Source organism: Amphiprion ocellaris, chromosome 3 (assembly GCF_022539595.1).
Source record: "Amphiprion ocellaris isolate individual 3 ecotype Okinawa chromosome 3, ASM2253959v1, whole genome shotgun sequence".
Taxonomy (NCBI): domain Eukaryota; kingdom Metazoa; phylum Chordata; class Actinopteri; family Pomacentridae; genus Amphiprion; species Amphiprion ocellaris.
Genome location: NC_072768.1, coordinates 16,006,735 through 16,031,904, shown reverse-complemented (window position 1 = coordinate 16,031,904; position 25,170 = coordinate 16,006,735). Strand labels below are relative to the sequence as shown.

The 25,170-nt window shown below is 42.7% G+C and overlaps 3 protein-coding genes across 3 annotated transcripts; 1 reads left to right on the top strand and 2 right to left on the bottom strand.

The window, feature by feature from the left end:
* Window positions 1-255: 255 nt before the first annotated feature.
* On the bottom strand, window positions 256-2,489 carry LOC118470941 (zinc finger BED domain-containing protein 4-like). The gene is made up of 3 exons (XM_035952466.2): window positions 1,796-2,489; window positions 1,371-1,623; window positions 256-1,098 (listed from the first exon to the last, which is right to left on the bottom strand). The coding sequence occupies exons 1-3, from the start codon at window positions 2,299-2,301 to the stop codon at window positions 697-699; spliced, it is 1,161 nt and encodes a 386-aa protein (XP_035808359.1). The 5' UTR covers window positions 2,302-2,489; the 3' UTR covers window positions 256-696.
* A 4,501-nt stretch (window positions 2,490-6,990) lies between these two features.
* Window positions 6,991-17,898, top strand: LOC111574662 (netrin-4-like). The gene is made up of 12 exons (XM_023279364.3): window positions 6,991-7,170; window positions 8,075-8,501; window positions 9,519-9,580; window positions 9,771-10,327; window positions 12,126-12,398; window positions 13,175-13,301; window positions 13,564-13,752; window positions 14,532-14,739; window positions 14,880-14,992; window positions 15,134-15,202; window positions 15,712-15,885; window positions 16,302-17,898. Exons 2-12 carry the CDS (start codon window positions 8,437-8,439, stop codon window positions 16,442-16,444), a joined length of 1,980 nt encoding a protein of 659 aa, XP_023135132.3. The 5' UTR covers window positions 6,991-7,170; window positions 8,075-8,436; the 3' UTR covers window positions 16,445-17,898.
* A 498-nt stretch (window positions 17,899-18,396) lies between these two features.
* LOC111574664 (methionine aminopeptidase 2-like) lies at window positions 18,397-24,896 on the bottom strand. The gene is made up of 11 exons (XM_023279372.3): window positions 24,722-24,896; window positions 23,829-23,942; window positions 23,541-23,603; window positions 22,819-22,921; window positions 22,346-22,507; window positions 21,959-22,140; window positions 21,641-21,735; window positions 20,616-20,712; window positions 20,420-20,523; window positions 19,282-19,397; window positions 18,397-19,128 (listed from the first exon to the last, which is right to left on the bottom strand). Exons 1-11 carry the CDS (start codon window positions 24,894-24,896, stop codon window positions 18,876-18,878), a joined length of 1,464 nt encoding a protein of 487 aa, XP_023135140.2. The 3' UTR covers window positions 18,397-18,875.
* Window positions 24,897-25,170: the final 274 nt, after the last annotated feature.

The following is a 25,170-nucleotide window of genomic DNA, read 5'->3' as shown; positions in this document are numbered from 1 at the left end:
ATTATTTCATTATTTCTTTATTGTAAAATAAAGTTTGAGGCATAAACTCATTTAGTTACTTTTAGTGCTGTCAAGAGATTAAAAAAAGAGATTAATTAATTACGATCTGTAACTAATTGATCTAATTAATCTCTTTTTAAAATATCACCTAAAAATTGCTGAGAAAAGCCCTCAAATTGAGGTATTTCCATTTAAATTCATTACATTATTGTGGCAGATCAAAAGATTGATATATAACAAAAAAGTGGCTTTATAAGTTAATTTATTGTTTTCAACAGACTTGAACAAATGCAGTTCTAACCATTTATGTATTTGAGACTAGTCCCAAGTGCTGCATGAAACCTTTAGTTTCGACCACCAGAGGGAATATTGCTGTGCTCTTTTGTCAATCTCTAAATAATTAGAAAATAAAATAAAACATCAGGTCCATATAAAGTGCTGTAAGTTAACACCAAAAAAAGTAAGAACACTTTTCTGAGGAATACAAGTATTGAACACAGAACTTGCTGCATTTCTTCTGCTTCAGATAAAACAACTAAAACAGACCCATCAATCACAGTGCTGTAAGTTAGCACATCAAAATAACATTGTTCATCATCACAAAAAGTGCTGAAATAACAAGCAATCATTTCCAGTAGGCTACAGAGGATATAGCAGCCATGCTGACCTCATGCCTCTTATTTCCTCTTCAGCCAGTCACTGAGACAGACCAGCTTGGTCACATTTTCTGGGAGCAAGGCTGCCCTTTTTTTTTTTTTGCACTATGTGGCCTGCGAGGCTAAACAGTCTCTCACAAGGTACAGAGGTTGCCGGGGAGGCCGGGTATTTGCATGCTAGGACTGGCAGCTGTTCATAGGCTCCTGAGTGAGCATACCACCACTGCAGGGGACAGTCATCAATACTGATGCTGGGTTCTGCTCTGTAGCACCGCAGCTCTCCAGACTCCATTCCACCTTCTTCTGAGTCAGAGTCAGACCCCAGTAGGAGAGAGCTCCTCCTCTTCTTCTGCGCTGGTTCATCATCCTCTGTGGAGGGCTGAAGAGTAGCTGCTCTTCTGGGCTCTGCTGCTTGGAGCATGTTCTCCAGACTGGTCCACACCTGAATGAATGAATGAATGAATGAATGAATGAATGAATGAATGAATGAATGAATGAATGAATACATACATACATACATACATACATGGACGAGTGGATGAATGAATGATTGTCATTAATACTAAGTGCGGTAAGCCATTTTATTTTACTTTTTGTTTTATTTTATTTTGTGAAGCACTTTGTGTTGCATTTCTTATGTGTGAAATGTTCTATAAATAAAGTCTGATTTGATAAATTGGACTCAATAGTCGAGCTTATCCTTATAGTCTTTACCTGTTCCCTCTTTCCTCTTGGAAGACATTTCAAATCCTTAAAACGTGGATCCGGTGCTGTGGCCCCCCTAAACCATGTTTTGTTGGCATCAGCTCGCCGTGCTGCTAGGTCACTCTGGAAGGCATTCTTGAACTTTACCACGTAGGCAGGATCATCATCAGTGATGTCCATGACACGGTCCAGATGGCGAAAAGCAGGCAGCACTACAGAGCAAGAGACGTAGGCCTCACCACTCAGCAGCTCAGTCGCATACCTGCAGAGGTGGATAGGTTTGCAAAATAAACTTAGCGGGATATTTACAGTGTAACTGATTTCCAATTTAATTGTCCTTAAAAGTAACAACCTAACGTTCATTATTTTTTGTATTACACATATAACAGTAGTTTATGTCACTAAAATGGACAGGTGTTTATTTATTTGCTTACCTGCATGGTTCAAGCAGGACCTCCAGCCTCTGCAGTTTCCCCCACTCAGCTTCGGTTGGAATAACCAATCTGTGGTTGTTCTGTTGGTCCAACATAGCCTGGACAGCTTCTCGGTTGCGTAGGAGACGTGAGACCATTGCGAGAGTCGAATTCCACCTGGTCGGTACATCCTGCATAAGTTGCTCGCTCTTTTTTCCAAGTGCTACTTGTTGCTGGTTAAGTTCTGTGGTACTCGCAGGACTTTGTTTAAAATGGCCAACAGTCTTGAGGCACTTTGCTAGTACACCGGCAACCCCGCTGCTATCGAGGCAGATCGTGATGCTCCTCTGGAGAATGTGAGCATTGCAGGCGATGTACTCGTATGGAAGAGCTCTCATAGCAGCCAGCATGTTTGCTGCGCTGTCTGTACCGATGGTGGATATCTTGTTTTCAATTCCCCGGTCATTTGCCACTTTGAGAAACTGTTCAAGACATTTATCAGCAAAGTGCCTGGTTTCAGTTTTCATGACAGTCAGTGCAAATGAGTTGAGGTTCCACTCACCATCAATAAAGTGTCCGGTCACCCCCAAATAGCTGTGGTTGCCAGCTAAGGTCCAGCGATCTCCAGTTGATGCAGTGGTTCTCAAATTTTTTCTGTCGGGCCCCCCTTTGGAGGACAAAAAACTTTCGTGCCCCCCCAATAACTTTGTGTGTGTGTGTGTGTGTGTGTGTGTGTGTGTGTGTATGTATGTATATATATATATATATATATATATATATATATATATATATATATATATATATATATGAAACTGTAAAAACATGAATATGCAGGGCTGTGCTATTTTATCTGATTCCATTTTGTTCCATTCCGTTTTGTTGGACTCATTTTAGTCCAGGGACCACATAAATCCAATCTGATCTCCAGTGGGCCCCACCAAGTAAAATCACAGCATAATAACAACCTATAAATAACCACAACTCCAACTTTTCCCCTTTGTTTTAGTTCAAAAAAGTACATTCCGAAAATGTTCACATTTGATGAACTATCTTTTTACAAAATATTATGAACCTGAAATTTCTTATGGAAAACAAGTTCAATTTCAACAGTAGCCTATTATGCCTCAGTTCATCATTTACACATGCATTGTAACTGCCAGATAACAGTTTATCTACAAAAACACAAAACATTCAGTCACAGGTATCTGGAACTGAACAATCTAGTATTTCATTTCATGATCAGAACAACTTGTCAAGTTCTAGAAATTATTTTAAATTTACAGTTTTACAAATTTACAGTTAATGTTGTTGTAATTTTTATCATTTGTAAAGTCGTCCCGCGGGCCGAAATGGACCGTCTGGGGGACCGGTTTTGACCCGCAGGCCGTATGTTTGACATTGCTGGTAAAAATAATCGGAGGAGATGAGCAGAGCATGTGACGTAATCAAGTACGTTGGTGTTCCGACTGCACATTAACGATGCGTTCTCCTGTTCTCAGGAGTCTGTACTTCGGAGTCTGAACGGCCAGTGCATATACCATAGATATATACAGAAGATCATTATTATTTATATCTATGGCATATAGTCTATGGGGCCAGCACAATTTCAGTATTGTTGTACGCCGCGAAAAACAAGCCGACGTTAAAACAATAGTTCAGCTAATTAGTTCCGTGTTGAAGGACCTTTTCCTTCCAGTGGCCCGCGCCCCCCTTGACATGCCTCTGTGCCCCCCCAGGGGGGGCGCGCCCCACTATTTGAGAAACACTGGGTTAATGCAACATAGCTGGGCGAATCCTCCCAACAAAATCTGAAGTTTGTTTTTCTTTTCGCCGTCGTACATCTTGCTGAATTTGTTCGTCACTGTAGTCCTGCACGGTGGCTTGTATGATGGGTCATTGGACGCAGTTTGCAACACCTCTGTTAATCCCTCGTCTTCCACTATGTTTATCGGCCTGCAGTTCATCGCTATCCACTTGGCAAAAACATTCGTCAGCTTGTCTGTCGCAGACTTGCTCATACGCGAGGTGTTCTCCTCAAGTTTAGTTTGGCGAAGTGCTTTGCTATGGCTCGCTAAACTGCTAACGTCTTCGTTGCTAACATTAGCTGTGGCTGCACTCGCGACTGGGTGCTTTGCGTTGATGTGGTAGGCTAAGCTTGAGCTACTTCGGTGGTAAGCAAACTCCTTCTTACAAAGAATGCATATCACTCTACCTTTATCAATGGTGCCGTCGAGGCGTTTTTGAAATGTAAATTTTCCATTCATGGGACCAACAACTCTCACATGCTCCTCCATTTTCACGTCTCCTCTCCGCTCCTCACCTGGCCCTCCCAACTTCAATCGGAGCCTATCAGTTTATGCTAAACAAGCCCAAAACACAATGGCAGCCAATCAATGTCCACTTCAGGGTGCGACTGACCATTGTCTAACCACTCTTTTTTTTGTTTTTCAATACCCGTTTCAGAACGGAAAATCCAATTACCAGATCCGTACACGGACCGACTTCAAAAGTCCCTCAATTATATATTGACCCAAAAAATAATTCATGGGATCTTTTCATACCACTTAAATAAATTGCTGGTTATCATGATTTAAAAAACAAAAAAAATCTAATTTATTGTATTAAATAAACCCTTTGAGTTGCAAACATTATTTTGATGTGTTGAGTTGACATAATATTGTTGGTATTTACATTAGCTTACAATTATGTGTAATTTAAACTCAAATTTCTGCATTAGTTGATTTAAAACTTAATTCAAGTTGAGGTAACTTAATGAAATTGGCTTGATAACTACTATTTTTCATCACTTGAGTTCAGGATTTCATTTCCTCCCTCATCTTAACATGCCTGGACAATTTTAGACAAATAAGATTGGTGATAAAATACCTTTGATTATAGAGTAGAAGGTATTTCACTGAACTCAATGCAAGTTGTTGGTCAAACATAACTTCATTAGAAGTTGTCATAACTCAAAAATACTAAATGTTTTTTTGTTGTTAAGCCTAAACATTATTTTTCCAGAGGGTAGAACAGAAAAGTCATGACAAAGATTAGCTTCACTGAAGCTTAATAAAGGCCTCTAATGCCTAACAGGACTTACTGTCAGGCTGCTCTCTGATAATGTCATCCTGTCCTGACCTGTCTGACAGCGAGGCCGTGTCTTACATGTATAGTTACTCCTACTACAGTACATCACACAACAACATGGGACAGACGTGGAGCTTAAAGCAAGGTCATGGTGGTGAGGCAGCAGACATTCCTCTCATAACACAGGCTCCAATCCAGAGATCTTCTCCATCCTTTACCCAGATTATCATCCTGTCTCAACTAAGCAGCCACAGGGTGAAGCTGCACCTCCTCCTCGACCTCACCCACTGAAGGTAGAGGTTTAAAGAGGTTTACCATCAATCATCTACAGAAATAGACGCCTTTACCACGCAAACGTTATGGTTATTATCAATCTAGCGCCACATTTCAAGTGTTTTATGGCTTTTTGTGCAATTTTCATCTCAGAAGTGCGCTTAAACGTTGTAAATACTCCTGAGTAAATGGCAAAGTAGGGTCAATTTTATCTAAGTAATGGAGCTGTGTTCTTTCAACAGGTTTTAGCTTGAACCAGCCAAAAGGCATCCCATGATTAACAACCACTAGAGGTCTTTAAGTTTGCTTTCCAAAGTCACAACCTATATCGCTTCTGGGAGGCAGCATGCTGTAAGTGTTTTGCTATACGTGCCATAATGAAAAAACATCTTTGATTCGTCTTAGAGGTGAATCTCATGCCCTTCACTATTCACTTATTCATAACACTCTATGTTTTACTATAAAGTGTACACTTAGCACAAATCACAACAAAAGTGTACTGTTTTTTGAAGCTGCCATAAAACACTGACAGAAATTGAGAACTGCAACCAACTTCATAAATTAAAATGTAACAAAGGGCAAGCTAAAAGTTTTCCCTGAACTGATTTATACCAAAGATTTTAACACAGTTATCGGTAGTTTTCGGAACACAACAGAACTTTATTGTCTGGCATCAAGGATTTTAATTTATCTTGAGTGAATCTATCATTTAGACATTAAAAAAATAACCAATGATGTGTAAAGCTACGCTACGAATATTTTTTGTGCGATGGATCTCTCCGTCAGTAGTGAGCGAGCAATGAGTGATGACACAAGTTATAACAAGAAAAATGGATAACAGTCCCTACAAAACTTCAGTTTATTTAAATTTCCAACAGCATTTCGTATTAAAGACGAAATGAAGCAGAGTTTTGCATTTGGTTGTTTTCCAGATTTATTGTTATGAGACAAACCTTTGAAATTTTCAGTTAGTATGCTAAATACAATATAGATGCAGTCAGTAATGTCGCTTAACCTTTAAGTAATGTCCAACCCTCAGTTACATCACGTGTAATACACACATAAACTCTTGTCATCTGTAATATCAGTCGTTTCTGCCTCTATGGTCACTTGTTTGCCTTTCCAGCTATCATTTATCAGGCACACAAAAGAAGAACTCACACCTGTGTTTAGTACAATGTTTAAAAGAGTTACAGCTTCCTCCCTCGCTGTTAATAATACTGTATGTTTTTTCCTGCTTTTATTCGTGCCATGTAGCAGATGACATGACACGGGTCCATTTTAGGCCTTTGTGGGACTTCCGTTCCCCTCCCACACCACTAAAACATAAAAATGGGCCATGTCCGCCTGCCTGGTTTTTTATGAAGGTGAAACTCCCACAGGTCCCCTGGTTCTGTGTCCAGTCTTGCTGTTAAATCAGGCTTGTGCTCAGTCATCTGTTACTTCTTTCCTGTGCAATAAGCGAACATGTCAAAAGGTGATGTAAAATATAGAGCATAAACTTCCAGAGGAAAGTAATACAAAATGAGTTATATCATATGGAGAGTTACATTTTGGAGCCAATATTTACGTAACACAGACCTGTTTTGAGTTTTTTTGTCATTACAGATTACACCGTCTGATGAAATGTGAATGGGGGCAATGTTATGGCTAGGATCGAGCAGAAAGATAGCAGTGATAAACGTCATAAAAATGGAAGAGCAAGAAAACCAGCGGCAGTGGGCGTTTGGAGGCCTGCATTTAATGCTTAGCCTGTGGGCAAGGCACCTTCCCTCCTTGCCTGGAGCATGTCTGGCTTTTTGTCTGGCTTTTACAGCAGAGTAGACAGATTACTTGCAAAGGTTGAGACGGTTCAGTGAGCTGAAGGTACTAGGTGACATGGCGGCATGAGAGGGGAGGGAGCCATATCCTTTTACAGTCTGGAAATAAAGCTGGGCAGCAGTCCTGCGTCTGTCATCTTATTGGGCCATTAGATGACGAGACCATTGCAGCACCACTGGTTGGAGGTCCGGCACAAGAATGTAGCAGACTGGGAGGTAATTTAACACAAGGAGTATCATTTCATGCCAATATTCCATGTGTTATTGAACTAATCCCCCTGTATTATAATGTTTGGCCTCACATTTAGTCCCTGAGCCTTTGTCTGTGGTGCACTTAGAAGCCGGTTGTTTAAATATACAACAGAACTGACATAATTACTGGTTCGAGAGGTTAGAGCCACCTTTTTTTTTTTTTTAGACCTTTTTTAAGGACAACACTGTTCTCTCCTCAAGGAATGATTGTATATTTTGGGAAACATCTGGTTTTGCTTTTTTAGCAGGAGTTAGATGAGAAGATTTATACCACTCTCATGTCTGCACTGAGCAAGAAGAAAGACTGGAGACAACCAGCCTGCAACAAAATCCACCTGCAAGTGCTTCTAAACCTCACCGAGTAACTTGTTATATGTTTTTTTTTTGTTTGTTTGTTTTTACCTTTTATGAAAAATGAAGAGTAAAAGCGACTAATTGTGGGTTTCACAGCTGGTGTGGTACAAGACTACTTCTTGGCCTGACTTGTTGGAGTCTCTGAAGGTTGTCTGAACCTGGAGATGAACGCACAAGCACCGTCACTCTAACCCTTTCTGTCAAACCAAGAAGATGTAATGCATTAAATAGTAAGTTTTACACTTTAAAAGCCAGTTGTTGTAGTTTGTGTTTTTTTCTCAGCTATGCTAACTAGCTGCTGGCTGTAGCTTCACATTGACTTTACAGACATAAGAGGGATACCAGTCCTCTGATCTAACACTCAGGAAAAAAGCAAATGTTTTCCCAAATGTCAAACTATTCCTTTAATGATATGGTTGAGTAGGAGTTGTGCAACAGAGGAAAACAACAAACGGCCGCAGTTAAAGAGAGTAAAGGAATTTTCTTGTAACGTACGCTGCTTTCATCCTACCAGGGGAATACACCACAGACTGGCCGAGATTAGACATCCTTCCTGCAGCATTTTTCATGGTGACTCCTGGGATTTGAGGATTGGAAAACATGCAAGTGATGTGCAAAGAGAAAAGCTCAAGGTGCATCACCCCTTGCCCCGGCGGATCATCTGGAGACAACTGAAATAGCCCATGCAGATCTAAAAACACACAGACATGAACCATGTCCCTTTTAAACAGAGGAGGCCGTCGCTGTGACGAGAGTCGCAGTATTCCAGGAATGTCCTGATCCGTCAGGGCCGGGATGCCTAAGGGAAGAGACTGAGAATCCTCAGCCACCCCCTTCTTCTTCTCCTTTAACATATACATGCACGCATAGGAGAGGATGATTCATGTGGCAGGCCATTTTCCCCGTGAGAACAGATTACTCCTGACCTCACATATTCACAGGTTTGATGTATAATCTGTTCCCTTTTTCATCTTCACTCATCAGTCTGTCCTGTCTCTGAGTTTCTGCTCCCCTTTTTCTCATCCTGTCCACACTTTAAAGCTTTTATGCAGTATCAAATTAGGATGATAAATCTCTGCCTGCCTGTGGTGCACTTTTTTTCCCCTTAAAAGTATCTTTTGGCTCAGTGAGGTGATGTAGCTCTTAAAGTAAACATAAAAAAGACATGCAACTGGATGATCCTTTAGGTCAAGGGTTGTGTGACCCTTCAGGTTCAGGTCTGTTGTCTGTCTGGTAGGCAGGTAAAGTGAAGTTAATGAATGGCAGTTAGGAATAAGCGGTGATATGTGGCAGGAATGTGACACTGGTGGTTTTGCTGATATGATCTGAATGTCTCAGTTTATGTTTTGTGTTGTGCTTACTGAGGAATACAATCCTATTTTAAGGCAAGATACACATTTATTGCTAAAAATGACTTTTTGTGAGGTGGATTGTTGTTCATAAATGAAAGACATTAATATAAACATGATGATAAAAGTAGAATCATCATCTTTATAATCATCTTTATCAGCATTTTTAAATAATAAAAAACATCTGATATTTAATGCACACATTAGGCCAAGAAGTCTTCCAGAAATGGTTTTGAAAAGTCTGATTTTAGGAGTCCATGGGAGTGGTCTGGGAAAGGACCAGAAGAGGGCGGTGCTAATCTCCTCATATTCCCAAATGTCAATGAAACTCTCCAAAGCAAACTTGAACCCAGAGGTGTGTGGGATGGAATCATTTAAGGATAACTGCAGAGCTCTCACATGATACAATTTAAGTCTAACGAGGCATTTCTACACCACGACAGGCAGAGATAAGCTCAGTGTTTCCAAATGTCTGCGTCTTAACCGCTTGTAAATGATCGTTTTATACTTGAAGGAGTATGTGATAAGTGGATATCCATAGATCTACCTGTTTAATGCGCGTTTTTCCTCGACAATACTCGGATTTATGCAGAGTTTCTGCTCCTTCAGGATGAGACTGTGGACTTTACTTGTCATTATCCCAGTGTGCGCATCCTCTCCTCCTCCAGTCGGTGAGTTGAACCTGTTTAAACCTGAACCAGACTTGTAGCGCTTTATGAGGATGTGAATGAATGAAACCAGCCTTGTGCGCAAATATTTCAAGAAATTGAAATTTTAAATGGCTGGATGGGCTGACATAGCTGCAGTTGTTTTCTCACTTTTGCTCAAATCACACTGTAAACGCACCTTTTCTCTCACCAGAGTCGCCTAAAGTCAGAGATCCAGCTGTGGAGCGCCGCTGCTCTGGTCGAGCCTGCAACCCGCGCATGGGCAACTTGGCCCAGGGCAGAGTTCTGAGCACCGGGTCGGTCTGCGGTTTCAACTCCTCGGAGCCCTACTGCTTCTACAAACAGCCTGCAGCCCCCCGCAGCAGGGAGTCCTGCCCGGCGGCGACATGCAGCCGGTGCAACTCCGCCATCCCCAGCCAAGCGCACCCTCCCTCCGCTATGAGCGACTCCTCCTTCCGCTACCCTGACACCTGGTGGCAGTCCGCGGAGGGGGTGAAGGCGGAGACGCTACAGCTGGACCTGGAGACGGAGTTTCTCTTCACCCATCTGATCCTGGTGTTCCGCTCCCCCCGCCCTGCTGCTATGGTGCTGGAGCGCTCCCAGGACCGGGGGCGCACATGGAAGACCCTCAGATACTTTGCGCGTCGCTGTGAGGAGGAGTTCGGAGTGGCAGAGGGGTCACCAGTGGGGGAGAGTGGGGCCACTTGTACCTCCAAGTATTCGGGAGCTTTCCCCTGTAGCAGAGGAGAGGTGGGTTAATTTCACTCAGAAATCTGGAACAAAATAAGCGCTGTGCCTGGTAAATGTCACCCAGGTACTGAGATAGTAGTGGGTGCACAAGATTTGATCTACTGCTACACACCTGGAAAAAGTTTTATTGTTAATATATCCATATCCCTCAAAACAAACCCATTAAAGTCTGGTATCATGTAGGATTTGGGGTATGAAACCAGCTAGATAACTTCAGTCTATGTGAGCGTTTCTGTGTTAACCGACTCAGAATGCACACTATTTTTAAACTGTTGTCTTTGAAAACTGTGAAAACTATCAAAATGAACATATTGGCGTTCATTGTAATGAATCGAGATTGACTTCTTTGCTTGACATCAGAGTAAAACTCAAGAGTAGACTAGAGGGTCTACAGTCAACTTTTGTGCCATCAGAACTGAGATGGAGCTCAGAGGAAGATCTGAAGGACGACAACACAGTTTCAGTATTGGATAATGATTTTATTTCAGAGATCTGAGAGTGACCACATCAAAACCCCACTGCCAGACATTTCCCCCGTCACTTCATAGTAACAGCACCCGCCATCTGTCTCACTCTTGTTGTCCATTTATTGGCACCAGGATGCCGTATAAGCTGATATCACACAAACCACAGAGCAAACAGTTGACCAAGCTTTGTAAACTAATCCCCTCCGATGAGCTGTGTCTTCTAAGCCTCAAACTGCTTTGACATGCACAACTATAATATCAGTGGTCGCTTTTATCTTTGATGCTCTCCCAAAGCATTTTCTGGACATGCTGTGTCATCACAGGGACGTCTGAGCCAGATAAACGAGCCATGGTTAATTCATGAGCAGGCCATTCATTCAAACAGATGGCCACAGATAGAGGGACTCTCACTGGTTGGTTAAGATTTGTTTTTGCTCTAAAGGGCCTGAGACCATTTTGGGACATTTCCAGTTAAATGACTGAATTAATATCCCTAAATATCAAGAATCAAAATATTTTATCGTCATGTTTTTATCCAGTGCAAAACTCTCATATCGTATAATATATTTAATTTTAGCCTTCTTCTTGTAGCAAAGACATTGTGTGATCATCATAAACCAGCTTTTTGTGAGACAAGACTGGAGATCAGATTCTGTTTGTTACAGTGAATGATATTTGTTTTGTACTCACTGACCACTTGGTGCCGCAACCTGTCACATTCTGATTCAAGTCTCTCACACAGCACAAATTTGAAGGACAAGACAATTAGATATGGGCAGGAGGACCACACAGGATATGAAAACTTTGTAAAAACTAATTCAGTTATTCCTTTGTGTTGGCTATTGGAGGGATTGACCTGTGCAAACCTGGAAAAAGTATTGAATACAGTTGCTGTTTAACTGAAAAATGGACTTTTTTGAGACAGTCACATTACATTAAAACTAATGAAGTTCCTGTGCACATACAGAAAATGGGAAATGCATCAATTATTTTAGGTAAATATGCTTTAAAATGTAATACTTCAATATGTGTTTGGAGTCAGTCACACTTTTCTTTCATGCTGGTACACGATCAGTCAAGAGGCAGACAGAGAGGATACACCTGAAAGATCAATATTCAACAAAGTGTAACATTTATTCATCGGAGCTAGTTAGATTTCTCAAGAACAGCAGTCATTAGTGGAGCATGAAAGGAAAACCAGATTGATACGTGTTTTTTCTCTGGAAGGCCAAGAAACAAGAGGCCCAATTTATGTTTTCGTCATGGTCTTTTAGAGTGGCTTTTACAAGTGAAACAAGAGATTTTCACGTGTCCTGTTCTTCTATTTCCAGGTGATCTATCGAGCTCTGTCGCCCTGGCGCTCAGTGGATCCCTATGGACCGGCTGCTCAGGACCAGCTCATGATCACCAACCTGAGAGTTCGCCTGCTGCAGAGTCAGACGTGTCCCTGCCAGGCCAAACATCCTGGTGCCGCTGTCCTCCCTACAGACCATTACGCCATCTATGATTTTATTGTCAAAGGCAGCTGCCTTTGCAACGGACATGCTGACCACTGTGTACCCACCAGGGGCTACAAACCCAGCCTACAGAGGAGCAACAACATGGTGAGCAACTCTGAGCTGGCTTTTGTGAACAGCTAGCAGGTACAACACAGTGCTCTTTGCTCTGTTGTGAAAACTTACTCAGATGTTGTGTCAAGTCTTCTGATGCGTTCTGTTTGCTTTGTTGATGTGGTGGGGCTGGGGGTAGAGGGTTTGGGGTTTTTGTTCCCACCACTCCCTTGTTACTCAGCTGTGTGCTGGTATGTGCTGCTGAGGCTGAGGGTTGCAGTGAAGACTGGATATTAAGCCACAGCTTTACCTACCATTACAGGGATTTAAGGATGTGGAAACCTTAATTATGGTGTTCAGCCTAATACTTTAACAACCCATAGTCTCAGTCATGTTATTCTCTTTACTGTAAGGGGAGAATAGAAGCACTAGTTTATTTCCAACATAGACTGAGGGGTGTAGGTTTGTTACACAGGTAATTGTACACCATGTAAACACTGTCATTGTGCATTTAGATGTTAGCATGTTGCAAAACTTAAGAAGGATGGTAGTGACTGTGAATGCATCAGTTAAACAGTAATGTCTGCATACTAACTCCAATCTAGAAATGTATGAAATGCATAAAGTTTTCATTTGTAATCAACAATTTTGATGAACTAATAGCGATGTAATTCAACTGCAATGAAAACTTGAAATGACATCAACTCACGTTGCAATACTTTTTTCTCTAATGAGTGCTCCTGGATGTAAACCATTCAGTCAGCAGTTAAAAAGATGCAAGAAAATGCCAAATAATTCTAAATTTTCTGTCTGTTGCGTTTGTTTGGTAGGTCCACGGTAAGTGTGTTTGCAGACATAACACAGCCGGCGACCACTGCGAGCGCTGTGCACCTCTCTACAATGACCAACCCTGGCAGGCTGCCAACGGCATCACAGGGACACCACATGAATGCCAGAGTGAGTGATGGGGCAGGAGAGTCAAATGCAGAGTAGGACACACAGCATGTTGACTTATCTCCAAAATGAATTTAGTGCCATAAATCACATGCAACCTTTCAGACGCTGATGCATGGTGAATAACAGAGCAGCTCCTCGTTTTTTAATGCCAGCTATTCTAAGAGTTGTCACTTCTATCAGGAGGGTTCAGAGTTCAAAGATGAGCTGACCGTAGTGTCACACTTCATTCTTTCTTTCATTATGTGCGTCCATCTGAACCAAGAGTGCAAGTGTTACGGCCACGCCAAGAGCTGTCACTTCAGCCGAGGACTGTGGTTGGCAACAGGGCGGCGGAGTGGCGGCGTGTGCGACGACTGCCGCCACAACACAGAAGGTCGTCACTGCCACAACTGCAAGAGGGGCTTCTACAGAGACCCCAGCAGGCCAAAAACTGCACCCGACTCCTGCAAACGTAAGAGCCCTTTTTACTGGAGTGTAGCTTCTTTTTGCCTTAAACAACAACTCTGTCTGGCTGGACGCCAGCTGAGAATTCCAATTAAGAGCTGCAGCCTTTGAAATCTGGCGAACAGTGATGGAGATTTGATTTTTAGTTTCACCCTCTAGAGTAAAACATATTGATCTCTTTGATAAGGGTATTTGCCTCAGCACCTTTCTAAGTCCTGCCAGTGATGAGACTCTAAGAAGACTGCAGCCTGCTCCTTAGCAGGAATCTCTGTCATTCTTGCTTACTTATCTGCGTTACTGTTTTGGAATGTGACTGTAATTGCAAACAATGGAGGAATTTCTCATGGTCCGACCGAGCACATTTTTCCCATTCTTGCCCTTTCCCCCCTTCAGGCACGCTGCAGCATTTTTAAGAACAAAAATGCCATTTTGGGGAACAGATGAAGCAAGTTTGTGACGAACTCAATCTGTCATCTCACTGCCTCTCAGGGGGGACGCTCTTTACTGTTGGTTTTTGCTGCTGCTGCTGCTGCTGCTTAAACCACGTTGAGTACATACTCCCAGCTTGTTGTTTGTTACAAGTGGATGATAAAATACATTTAACTTTCATATTACCCTGGGAGCTTGCTATATATACTGTGTTTGTTTGTGCTTCTACAAGTGTGTTTGCCCTTTGCCTGAGAGCGTAATGCATCCTGAGTGCATCTAGATCAGTGCCAGAGATGGAGACATTACAAAGATGTTAACATGCAGTCCTCTTGTTCTGTCACCTATCCTCCTCTGCAGCCTGTTCTTGCCACCCTGTAGGCTCAGTCCTCTCGGGTGGCAGGCCTCTCTGTAACCCCAGCAGTGGGGAGTGCACCTGTAAGCCTGGTGTTGGAGGCCCCCATTGTGACAGCTGCATGACGGGATACTGGGGCCTTCATGAATACGGCTGCCGTCCGTGTGACTGCACAGGCGACTGTGACCCCTACACTGGTGACTGCATTTCTGGGTGAGAGCCAAGACTTAGCCATATGTTTCAGCAAAAATAAATCTGGATAAAGTCATGCATGCTGTAGAGGTAGAGTGCTTTCTGGATTATTAGCACCGAGCGGGGCAACGACTCTGACTGGTTTTACCTCTGCGGCACAGCTCAGATGTGGAGGTCTTCTATACAGCCGCCGGCCACATGGGACACAGCAGCAATAATAGTGAGATGGCACTCTTTAGGGTAGAGGAGCTTTTCTCTGCACTGCACCACTCTGGTGAGTCACAGGTCACATCACACTTAACAGGCTGCACACTCGTCAGCCTGCACAGATACAAATGCAATTGTTCTGATCTTGAAATCTATACATTGTGATGGAATTATTTATCTTACTGATCATGTTCCATTTTTTTTCCAGAGAAATGTGAATGCATAGAAGTGACACTTGGCAGTCCAAAACTCTTTTGTGCTGCGGAGTTTGACTATGGTAAGTACATTTTTACCCGAATTTATTCAAAATTGTGTTAGCTAATCATAACAGTGGGTTTATTCAAGAAAAAAAGCTACCAGATCCTTTTATATTAAACATCGCACAATCACAAGTTTTATTCACTAATAAGTCCTCTAATTCTTCACCTCAATGCCACCTTTTTATTAGACTGTCTGTGTTAGGTCACTGCCCATGTCTTTCAAATCTCATGCTTTCAGTTTACGCTAGTTTCTGTCAAATCTTTGTACCCACCCCAGGAAAAGCAGAAAAGAACAAAAAAACAAAACAAAACAATGACCTCATCCTGATTATTTTGAGAGACATGACAAATCTCCCTTCAGAGCCAGAGCAGACATTATGCATTATGAGTCTTTGTACTTCTTCCTCTCTGTTTTCCTTTTCAACCTTGGAAACATTTTTTTTTTTTAAAGCGATCCATGCAGTGAAAGATTAGGCAGTTTCTCACACAGCTACTTTGCTAATCAGTGTGTGTGTTGCTTCTGCAGTGCTGGTGGGGAAGGTGATGTCAGCTCATGATAAAGGCTCTCATGCCGAAGTGGAAGTCAAGGTCAAGAAGGTCTTATACCAGAATCCTCAGATGAAGATCCAGAGGGGAAGTGTTACTCTTTATCCGGAGTCCTGGACCATCCAAGGCTGTACCTGTCCCATCCTCAACCCAGGTCAGCTACAACCTGGTTCCAATGAGACGCCTCACTGCTCACAATGCAGGAGTGTATAATTAGTGGACTCTTGAGTGAACAATCTGCCAGCTTTGTCCTGAGTAGGAGATCCCTGTTGCTGCTCGCAGAGGCTTTGAGTGGGTTCCAGCGTCCTTGCATCACTCATTTAAATGGGACATTTACAACTTAAATTTTAGAGCCACTTCTCTGTTATGAGACTATTTCCCATCTTACACTCCACGATAATCATTTCTGGCAACATTCATCCCAGCCAGCCATAGCAGCACAGTGTTTAACTGCTTATTATAGTAATATAATGATGTGCTTCCCACAGCGATTCTTCTTTTCTGTGTATTTTAGTGACACTCTCAGCAGAATTGCAATGCAGTAATGCTTTTTTCACTTGTCCTCTCCAGGATCTGAGTATGTAGTTGCTGGCCATGAAGACTGGAGGACTGGTCGACTTATGATCAACACCAAGAGCCTTGTTAAACCGTGGAAGTCAAGCCTGGGACGTAAACTCCTGCACATCCTGAGAAAAGACTGCGGCCGCTGGTAGGGAATTGCCAAGAGCTGCAAAGGACAGATGGATGTAGAGGTGGTGGATCATCTGCGATACACCGAGGACGTGTTGGATGAGTGAAAAAATAGCCAAACAGTTGGCAGAGACGCTTGGACTTGGGCATTCCTTGGACACTAAAGTGAAAGCAAAAATCAGTGCCTACAACTATTTCATGTGTTCCCAAAAGGCTACAAGACCGTGGGTGATGTTAATCTGTGGTAGAAATAAGCACATACAGCGAGCAGATACCTTGCCAGACTACAGTTCCTGATCAAAGAGAACAAAGCAAGCCATAAATACTTTTATCCAGACAAAGCTGATGTTGGAATTTTACCCCTGTGATGGTGTGCCTCAGCTCATAAGTCCTTCCAATTATTTATAAAGCAGTACGGAATGCATATTAAATCCTCAATTATACTTTATTTCCTGTCCAAAGTTGCTGTCAGAGTTGATGAGCCAGAGCACAGTCACGTCCTGCTCTATCTGTTTCATTGAGAACTATTTACTTTGGAATGTTGCAAAGGCGCAGACTGAATTATCCTTGTCGTCTCACAGATATTGGCGATAAATCATGAATGAGTCAACATCAGAATGAGTGTGTGTGTGTGTGTGTGTGTGTGTGAGTGTGTACATATGCCTGGTGTCCTTGGCAGGGAGTCTGGGACTGTGCAGGTCAGAACAAGTAACTCCTGGATGAGGAGAGAGGATGAAAAAAACATTAAAGGAATCAGGCGGCTTAATCTGAACAGCTCTGCTTTGCTCTGGCACACTCGCCCGCCTGCTGTCTGACAAGAGCAAAACACTCTCCGCTCCACCCTCCCTGGTCTGCAGTACATACAACTGGCTAAAACTCTTGGGATCGAGTTCGCTCTTACATCCAGTTCAGCTACGAAGGTGAATCGTTGGGCTTCATGAGGATTTTTGCTGTCCTCGGCAGACCCGCTTCCACATGAGGAGGATTTTCTGGAGATGACCTCTCTGAACTCACCCTGCAGGGAGCCAGTGTGCCTTTGTGAGAAAAAGTGTGCACACTCTCTTAACATATGTTTCTCTTTTTGGCCTGTGACTCCAGCTGCCCCAAAATAAATACGTATTAAAAGCAGAGGTATTAATTGACATCACAGTGTATCGAGTCCACAGGCCATTTCTGAGCCAGGCCCAGTTAAGAATAGGCCTGCTGTGCCGTCTCCAAGGAGAAGGACAAACTGTGTGAGGAGACATGATGCATTCCTCAACCATGGCATCACCACCCGTGTCCTTGTCCCAAAGACTTTACCAAAATAAGAGAAAATGGGCTGGAAATTTTCTTCTAGAGGACAAAGTGGTGATTTAAGGTGCATGAATGTACTTTGCCATCAATGTGATATTTGTAATGCTATTTCTGTGTGTCCTGTTTGCTCTTTTTTCATCAAAAAACTGCATAAACTAGACATTAGGTTGCTCATTTTTAATGCTCCTGGGAAAACTCCATTTCATTCCATGGTCACATTATGCTGGAGCACAAGGCTATGTATAGCCTGATGTGTCTTACTGCTACATCTTCACTGGCAGAGGTGGCTGACTGATATTTAACCCATGTTTTAGTGCCGCCCTCCTTTGGTTAAAAGAGAGAAATACACTTCTACATGGTTAAAATCGTCACACCATCGTACACACTGTTTCTTGCTTACTCCTGCAGTAAATTTTACCTTCCTTAAGGTAATAATAAGTTTTTGTTGCAGCTGTTTCAGTGACACATTGATTCAAGTTTATTATCATTTTGGAGGATGTAGCCTGTGGTGCTATTGAACTATAATAGATTACAGAGTTTCATGGATTGCAGTACTCCTATAAAACTCTGCATGTTTTAACAAGGTGTATCTAATGATGTGGCAAATGAGTGTTTATCAGTCCTGTGTTTGAATATATTGAGTTGTAAGATTACATAAATGTGGACACAGCAATCAATGCAAGATTTATAACAATTTATTTCTTATAAAACCGCCTCAAATTAAAATAAAGCAAAGAAATATAGAAATATAAATATTTCAAAGCAGGTATTTTTTTCCTCACAAGGCAATAAAGCAAAGCATGTTTAGGCAAGGTCATCACCCAAACCTTTTTTTTTTTGCACAATTCTTTTGCATAAGTCTCTTTTGCATATTTCCTAAAAGCAGCACATCAAAGTATACCTAAAGTGACAACACTACGTTTCTTAAAGATATGCCCTTTGTCTATTGGCTTGATCCTTTGGAGAAACAAAAATGCTACTAGACTACCACTGTGACATGAGTCTTTTGCTTTTGCTAAAGCAATTACCTAAAGGTGTGGAAGCAGTGGAAATTTTAGATCAGAGAAATATTGCATAATTGCCGTCAGTCTGAAGAGGTTTGTTGTCTCTGAGCTGTGGCATGCTCCTCCTGGTTCGCCTTGCGTTTTGGTGCATGCTTTAGTAGTCGTCTCCCCGGCTCACTACCTCCTTGCAGGTGGGCCTGAGTAGGATGGTGTGCTCATATTGGGCGGTGTAGCTGCCCTTGATGTCGCAGAGAGGTGGGTATGGGTCTATGATGCCAAGGTCACACAGATTCTTCAATGCCATCAGGTACTTGCTCTCACCCAGGCGGTCCAGCCAGCGGCGGCAGAATGCCAGAGTGCCAAAGTTCTCATTGATCACATTCAACAGATGTTTAGCCCTTGGAAGTCTGCGGCACAGGAAAAACATGACAACGCATGAGTGAAAAGAGAAACATGTTGAACCTGAAATAACATGCAGATATGAAGCTCTGTTCTCTTGTGTTGGAATGATGATTGGAAGACAATAATTCTGACGAGAGGGATGAGATGAAAACAGCAACCTTATTGGCACATGTCCCACGTTGAAGTTTTTCATGTAATGCGAGCACTCCATGTCATCGTGGACTGCACCTCTTCCAGTGCTGCCAAATGTCTCAATGGCGTAAGCTTCACCTTCCTGAGGGGCAGTAAAAAGAGACAAGCATTTATTTGATGACATAAAATGCATATTTGCCATGAAAGCCTTAGTAGGGCAGGACTGAGTGTACCGAAAGGACAAAAACACTAACAAAAACCTCAAGTTGTCAATTGTCTGACATATTCATTTACAGTCTATTAAGGACACAACTGTCCTTTGTGGAGCAGCACCTCGTGTGAGTTGATTGGCCAGGTTTCATTGGCATTTTGTGTCTCTATCAGCACGCGGTTGTTGTTGGAGTCCCTGTGGTATTAGCTGATAACACTGCGACGCCCTCTCTCACTGCACCGATAATCAGTCAAAGTGCTAGCAGCCCCGTGGCACGCCCAGCTGCCACTCCAGCCGTGCACTCTCTGATCACAAAGAGGGTAATGGCCCTGTTACGCCAACACACACTTCAGCTAAAAATACAATGCGCAAAGCTGCCACATCAGCATCCCTGCCCACCCCACTTCCAACACCAACCCCCCCTCTGGAACTATCAGGTAAAAAGCTTGATGCAGCAACTTGCCAATTAAAATGCTCAGTTCTGTCCAAATGCAGCCATGTACTGCAGCTGTGCCAGTGCGAGGCAGGCGTACATCGTTGGAGTTCAGTCTGCAGGATAGCACAAATCCGTGTGAAGCCGTCGGCCTGTTAATGAACCCTGGATGCCCACAATTCTGTGCTCTTACGGTGAATGAGGAGCTGGAGTTTTAACACATGTTGCTACTCGATGCGGATGGTAATTCCATTAAAGGTGTAATTAAAGTCCTGACGAGGGTGACTAAGAAGCTGTTAAAGCAGTGAATTGGAACACTTCTCCACAGCCCATCGTAATCCTAACCAGCCATGTGCTCTTCCAATTACACTTAAGAATTAAAAAGGGTTTATTTATACGCGAGGTCAAACACCCGAGAAAGGTTTCATTTCAGGCAGATTTGTTTTCGTGCTCCACAATCTACTCACGTTAGCCTCAGATGAAACAACATTCGAAACTCAGTCGAGTAGCCCGTACAAACCTCCATCCTTGTGGCCTCTCCACCTTTTACAATAGGGACTGTCTTCCCTGAGTGTATCCTGTACGGTCCAATAGAGTGGCCATTGAGATTCCTGATTGGCTTCACTGTAAAGAGAACACCACAAAGAGGTTTCATACATATTAAACAGCTGCTGAGCCTGTGCGTGTAGAAAAGGTGAAGAATGACCTCCTTTTACCTTGATATGTTTTCCCATCTATCTCCACTTCATAAGACTCCATGACCTCCTGAATGGTCTCTCCGACATCACACAGACGCACATCAATTCCGGCAAACTGGGACAGAGAGGGGTTTAGATTCACATCAGTAAATAACACTACACACAAAATGAAGTATTTGCCACATCCTTTTGTAATGTGTCTTGTTTAAAAGCCCGCTGAGACACAGTAAAGTACACACACACACACGCAACAAAAAAATAATGAATAGCAGCACCTGAATAATTCTAAATCACTGACCATAGAACAGATATTATTCTGCTTATTGACAGCTTTAATGAATTAGATCTGAATGCTGAATCAGGTAGTAAGTGTCAAATTATTCAATGCAGTTTATTTGACACAGAGCGACAGTTAATATATGCTGTATATTAAACCTCATGTTTTTAATTCTCCTTATTTAAAATATACATTTTCTGTGTTCTCTGTGCTGCATTTGTGCAATAAGTTGTCTCATTTTTCTTGTACTGGATTGCTCCTTTCTTTTTTCCCCAAGTATAAGTTTCCCTGTATGATATCTATTATTTATACTGTGCATCTGTTCTTACTTTTGCTGCAGTGGAGCTTTAATGCTCCAAAGTGAAAGCAAGAAGTTTATTGTATCATATCTTAGTATGACTTTCTTACCACATTTGCATATCAGTTCACACATTGTGTCCCCTTAAATTGTATGTGATGTTAGTAGGAGTTGATCAGTACATATTTAGACATACATCAGTCATATTTAGACAGTTTTTACTCTGAATCAACCATAATAGACACACAGACATAAGATCACCAAAAAATGTCAATCTTCATGGTATTATTTTCAGGGTTTAACCAAAATACATATAAATCCAGGTATGAATATTAATGTAAATGCGCTCTGAATACTAGTGCAATGATTCTCATGATTTTCATTTCTTGACAATTTAGTGTATTTTAATGCAAAATGATGCCATCAGTGCAAAGAAGCGCCGTGCATGAGAGGAAAAGTCTGTGTTACCCTGATGCCAGTGTTAGTCGCATCCCTCACAGCCTCCAGCAGTCTGTCATACTTTGGATTGAAAGTGACGGTGAAGGCACAGTCTATTATTCGACCTGAAAGACCAAACGGTTTGGTTATTCATAGCTACGAAGTGATCATTTTTGCAGAAATGTTCGCCGTGCATTAATCCGGAGAAAAGAGGAAGTTAATTAACTTACGAGAACAGTTTATTCCAGGCACTAAGAATTATAATGCAATCATCATTTTACCGTGTCAGATGTGTAATGGGACAGCGTAACTCCAAAAGCACTTAAAAAGTTATTAGCGAGCTTTCACCGTTGATGTGCGTTCCAAAGTCAATTTTGCAGACGTCGTCGTAGCGAAGCACAGTCGGGTCTCCTGCATTCGGGGTGTAGTGGGCAGCACAGTGGTTGATGGAGCAGCCGGTGGGGAAGGCCAGGCCTGCCTTCAGCCCATTTTCTTTGATGAGCCTCCTGGAGCAGTCCTCCAGCTTCTCACTGCCAGAAACACGGAGCAGCACAAAGGGACAACGAGGACAATGAGACTGTTGTTAAAGCAGGTAAAACATCCAGAAGAGGCAGAAACCACAATGCAGCTCCTCTCTTTCCCTCACTATTGTAAAGTTCTTTCTTGAAGGATATGACAAAGAAAAGAGATCAATGTCAGTCCAGAATCAAAGCAACATCTCTGTGTGTTTCTCACCAGATGTCAATCATAGTCATCCCTGGTTTGATCCAGCTGTTCACGTAAGAGCGGACCTGCCGGTGGGCCTCGGCCGCCTGCCTGAAATCGCTCCACATCTCCTCGTTGGCCCTGTCGAGCGCTCGCTTCTCCTCGCTGGTGGTCCGCCACGCTGCGCTGCGCCTGGGGGTGGGTGGATGGGTGGGTGGACGGGCACACCACAGAGAGGCAGCACTCATTATTTTCTCATTATACAAATATTTGTAATGAGGATGTGACGCACTCTTGCAGGCAAACCGCACAGGTGAAAGCGGTGTTGATATTTTTAACCGAAGCTAAATCTGACAAAATTCATTTATTTTCTCCTCAACGGGAAATTAAACCGCACGCTAAACATAAAGCATCATGGATATGTGCAGAGGGACCTAAATAAAAACTGTCACACGGTGGAAGACTGCTGTACAAGTGTGAGGGACAGTGTGGAGGTCACACACCCGTCTTTTGATGGGGGATATTCACACTCCTCTCCCTTTGGAAAGTCTCCGTTGGGATAGAGCTCACAAATAGGGACTGAGGGAGGGTCAGTCTGTCCCTTCACTGTGGCCCAGATAGAGAAAAAGGAGAAGCAGAGGAAAGCAGCAGGAGAGAGGAAAGAAAACACGAGTTATCCCCACTGTGGTAATGACATTGATATTTTAACTTAGCTAGAGAACACGGCACAATTCCTGACTTACAGAGTAAAAGAAATATATCGCTAGAATCATCTGTAGTTATATGAAAGCATTCTGGTTATAATGACACACGTGACGAGATATTTAGGATCATTTACTTTCACTACATTGCTGTGTTGAATATGCGGCCATAAATTTTTGTCCTGTTTGACATGTAATTTTGTCCTACATCTCCTGGGTCAGTCCCTCATTGTGAAACTCTAATGACATGAATTAATCAAGTCCAACTGCCTGTGTGCTCTGTTTGTATTTATCTGATGTCTTTTTAATGCAGTCAGACCAACATGTAGAGTTACATCAAGACTCCGATGTGAAGTTTTTGCTTTAGGTGTACTTCTGTGTAATATTATCTGCTATAATGTGAATTGTAGTTAAAAGTCAAATAAATTCTGAATTGAGTGAAATTAACCTAAACAGCAACAAAACACCCCCCGGCAAACCGTTGAGACGCACTTTGCTGCACTAAGGAAAGAATAACAACTTACATCCTTTCTTCTTCTTTTTCTTCTTCTTTTTTTTTCCAGCTGAGTTCTCTCCCTCATCCCCATCTGTTGAAAGCATCATTAGTTTCAATACAGTTTGCAAAGTGAGAAATATCGACAGGAGCTTGGGCACAATTCCCAGGGCCCTCCTGAAAATCAAATATAACATTGCAGATATGAGCAGCTGAATTTCACAGTGCACTTTTAGGGATTTAAAGTCCCACGCCACCGCTGCTACAGAAGATGATGATGATGATGACGATGATGGTGGTGGCTGTGATAAGGAGATACCTTCTTCTCCATCCTCGACCCTCTCTTTGTCCTCCAGTGTTTGCTGCTCCAACTGTTTTGTCACATCACCAACACCTCCGGTTTCTCCGTCCCCCTCAGCCTCATTTGTCCCTGCTGCAAAGTCACACACAGTCATGCATGCATGTGCAGGTAGACATGCACGTGTGAGAGTGGCGTGCACAGGCACACGCAAACAGACACACACACACACACACACAAGCACACACACACACAGAGTGAGCAAATTATTTGTGGTTCGGAGCCGTTTCAAGAAAGTGCCTCCACTATGATCTGAACTTGGCAGGGTCTGTGAATAATTTCTTTCCATACCTTGGGAGTCAATATTCTCAAGGGCACATGTACCTTGCAGCATTATGACATTTAGCCCTTCAAAGGCAGAGCTGTGGACCACACTTGACTTAGGGCAGGTTCAACAACTCAAGCTTCTAGAGGTTTTACATTTCTACATTATGAAGCAGCAATTCTGCAATTATCAGCATGGCTTTTTGCATAAGAGCGGCTGTCATCTTACTGCACTGAAACTGTGGATACTTCTATTACATAATTTCACGCAGCTTAGAGGGATTTATAGAACATATTTAATCTGGAGTAAAATTACAGTTTATTCCACCCTTATTTCCAAATGACAGCTTTCAATCAGTTTTGACGCTACATTTCATTTCCCAGAGATTGTCCCGTTTCCAGATCAGCGCCCTCAGCTCCGGCAGCAGCCGCTCAGAGTTGGGACAGCTGGACAGGAAAACCCTCTGACAGGTTGGAAAGTCTCCTGTCCCGCATCTTTGCAGCTCGTGCACTACATCGAGTGGCAATAAACGGGGCAATTTTGCGCTATTTTCTCAAGGATTCTCCTACCGCAAAGTGATGCCTCTTACCTGATGCGGTGGTCTTACTCCTCTTCTTCTTTCTTCTTTTTTTCTTCACTGATTCTGAGGCGTCCGCATCTTCTCTCTCCTCGTTCAAGTCGTCCCCGTTGAGAAGTTGAGGCTCCACTTCATGCTGTGGCTGTAGCTCCGCCATGATCAGCGACTGAGAGATGAAGTGACGCATAAGCTGCTGGGAGCCTCCAGTGGTCAAAGCAGAAAAGTGTGCTGGAGGCAGCTGAGCCAATAATGAGCTATTAGACAATCTGTGTGCAACAACTTGACCCGAATAGAGGAAGACGATCCTCCTCTGTTCCAAGGAGCAGAGAAAAAAAAACTTCCATTTATCATCAGATTTCTCGGCAGGGAAAATTACATTTTGGGGACGCACTGCAACGCAATCCTGGTGTATTGCGAGAAACGCTTAGATGTGACCACCGTGTCCTGATGTTTGGCCTTTA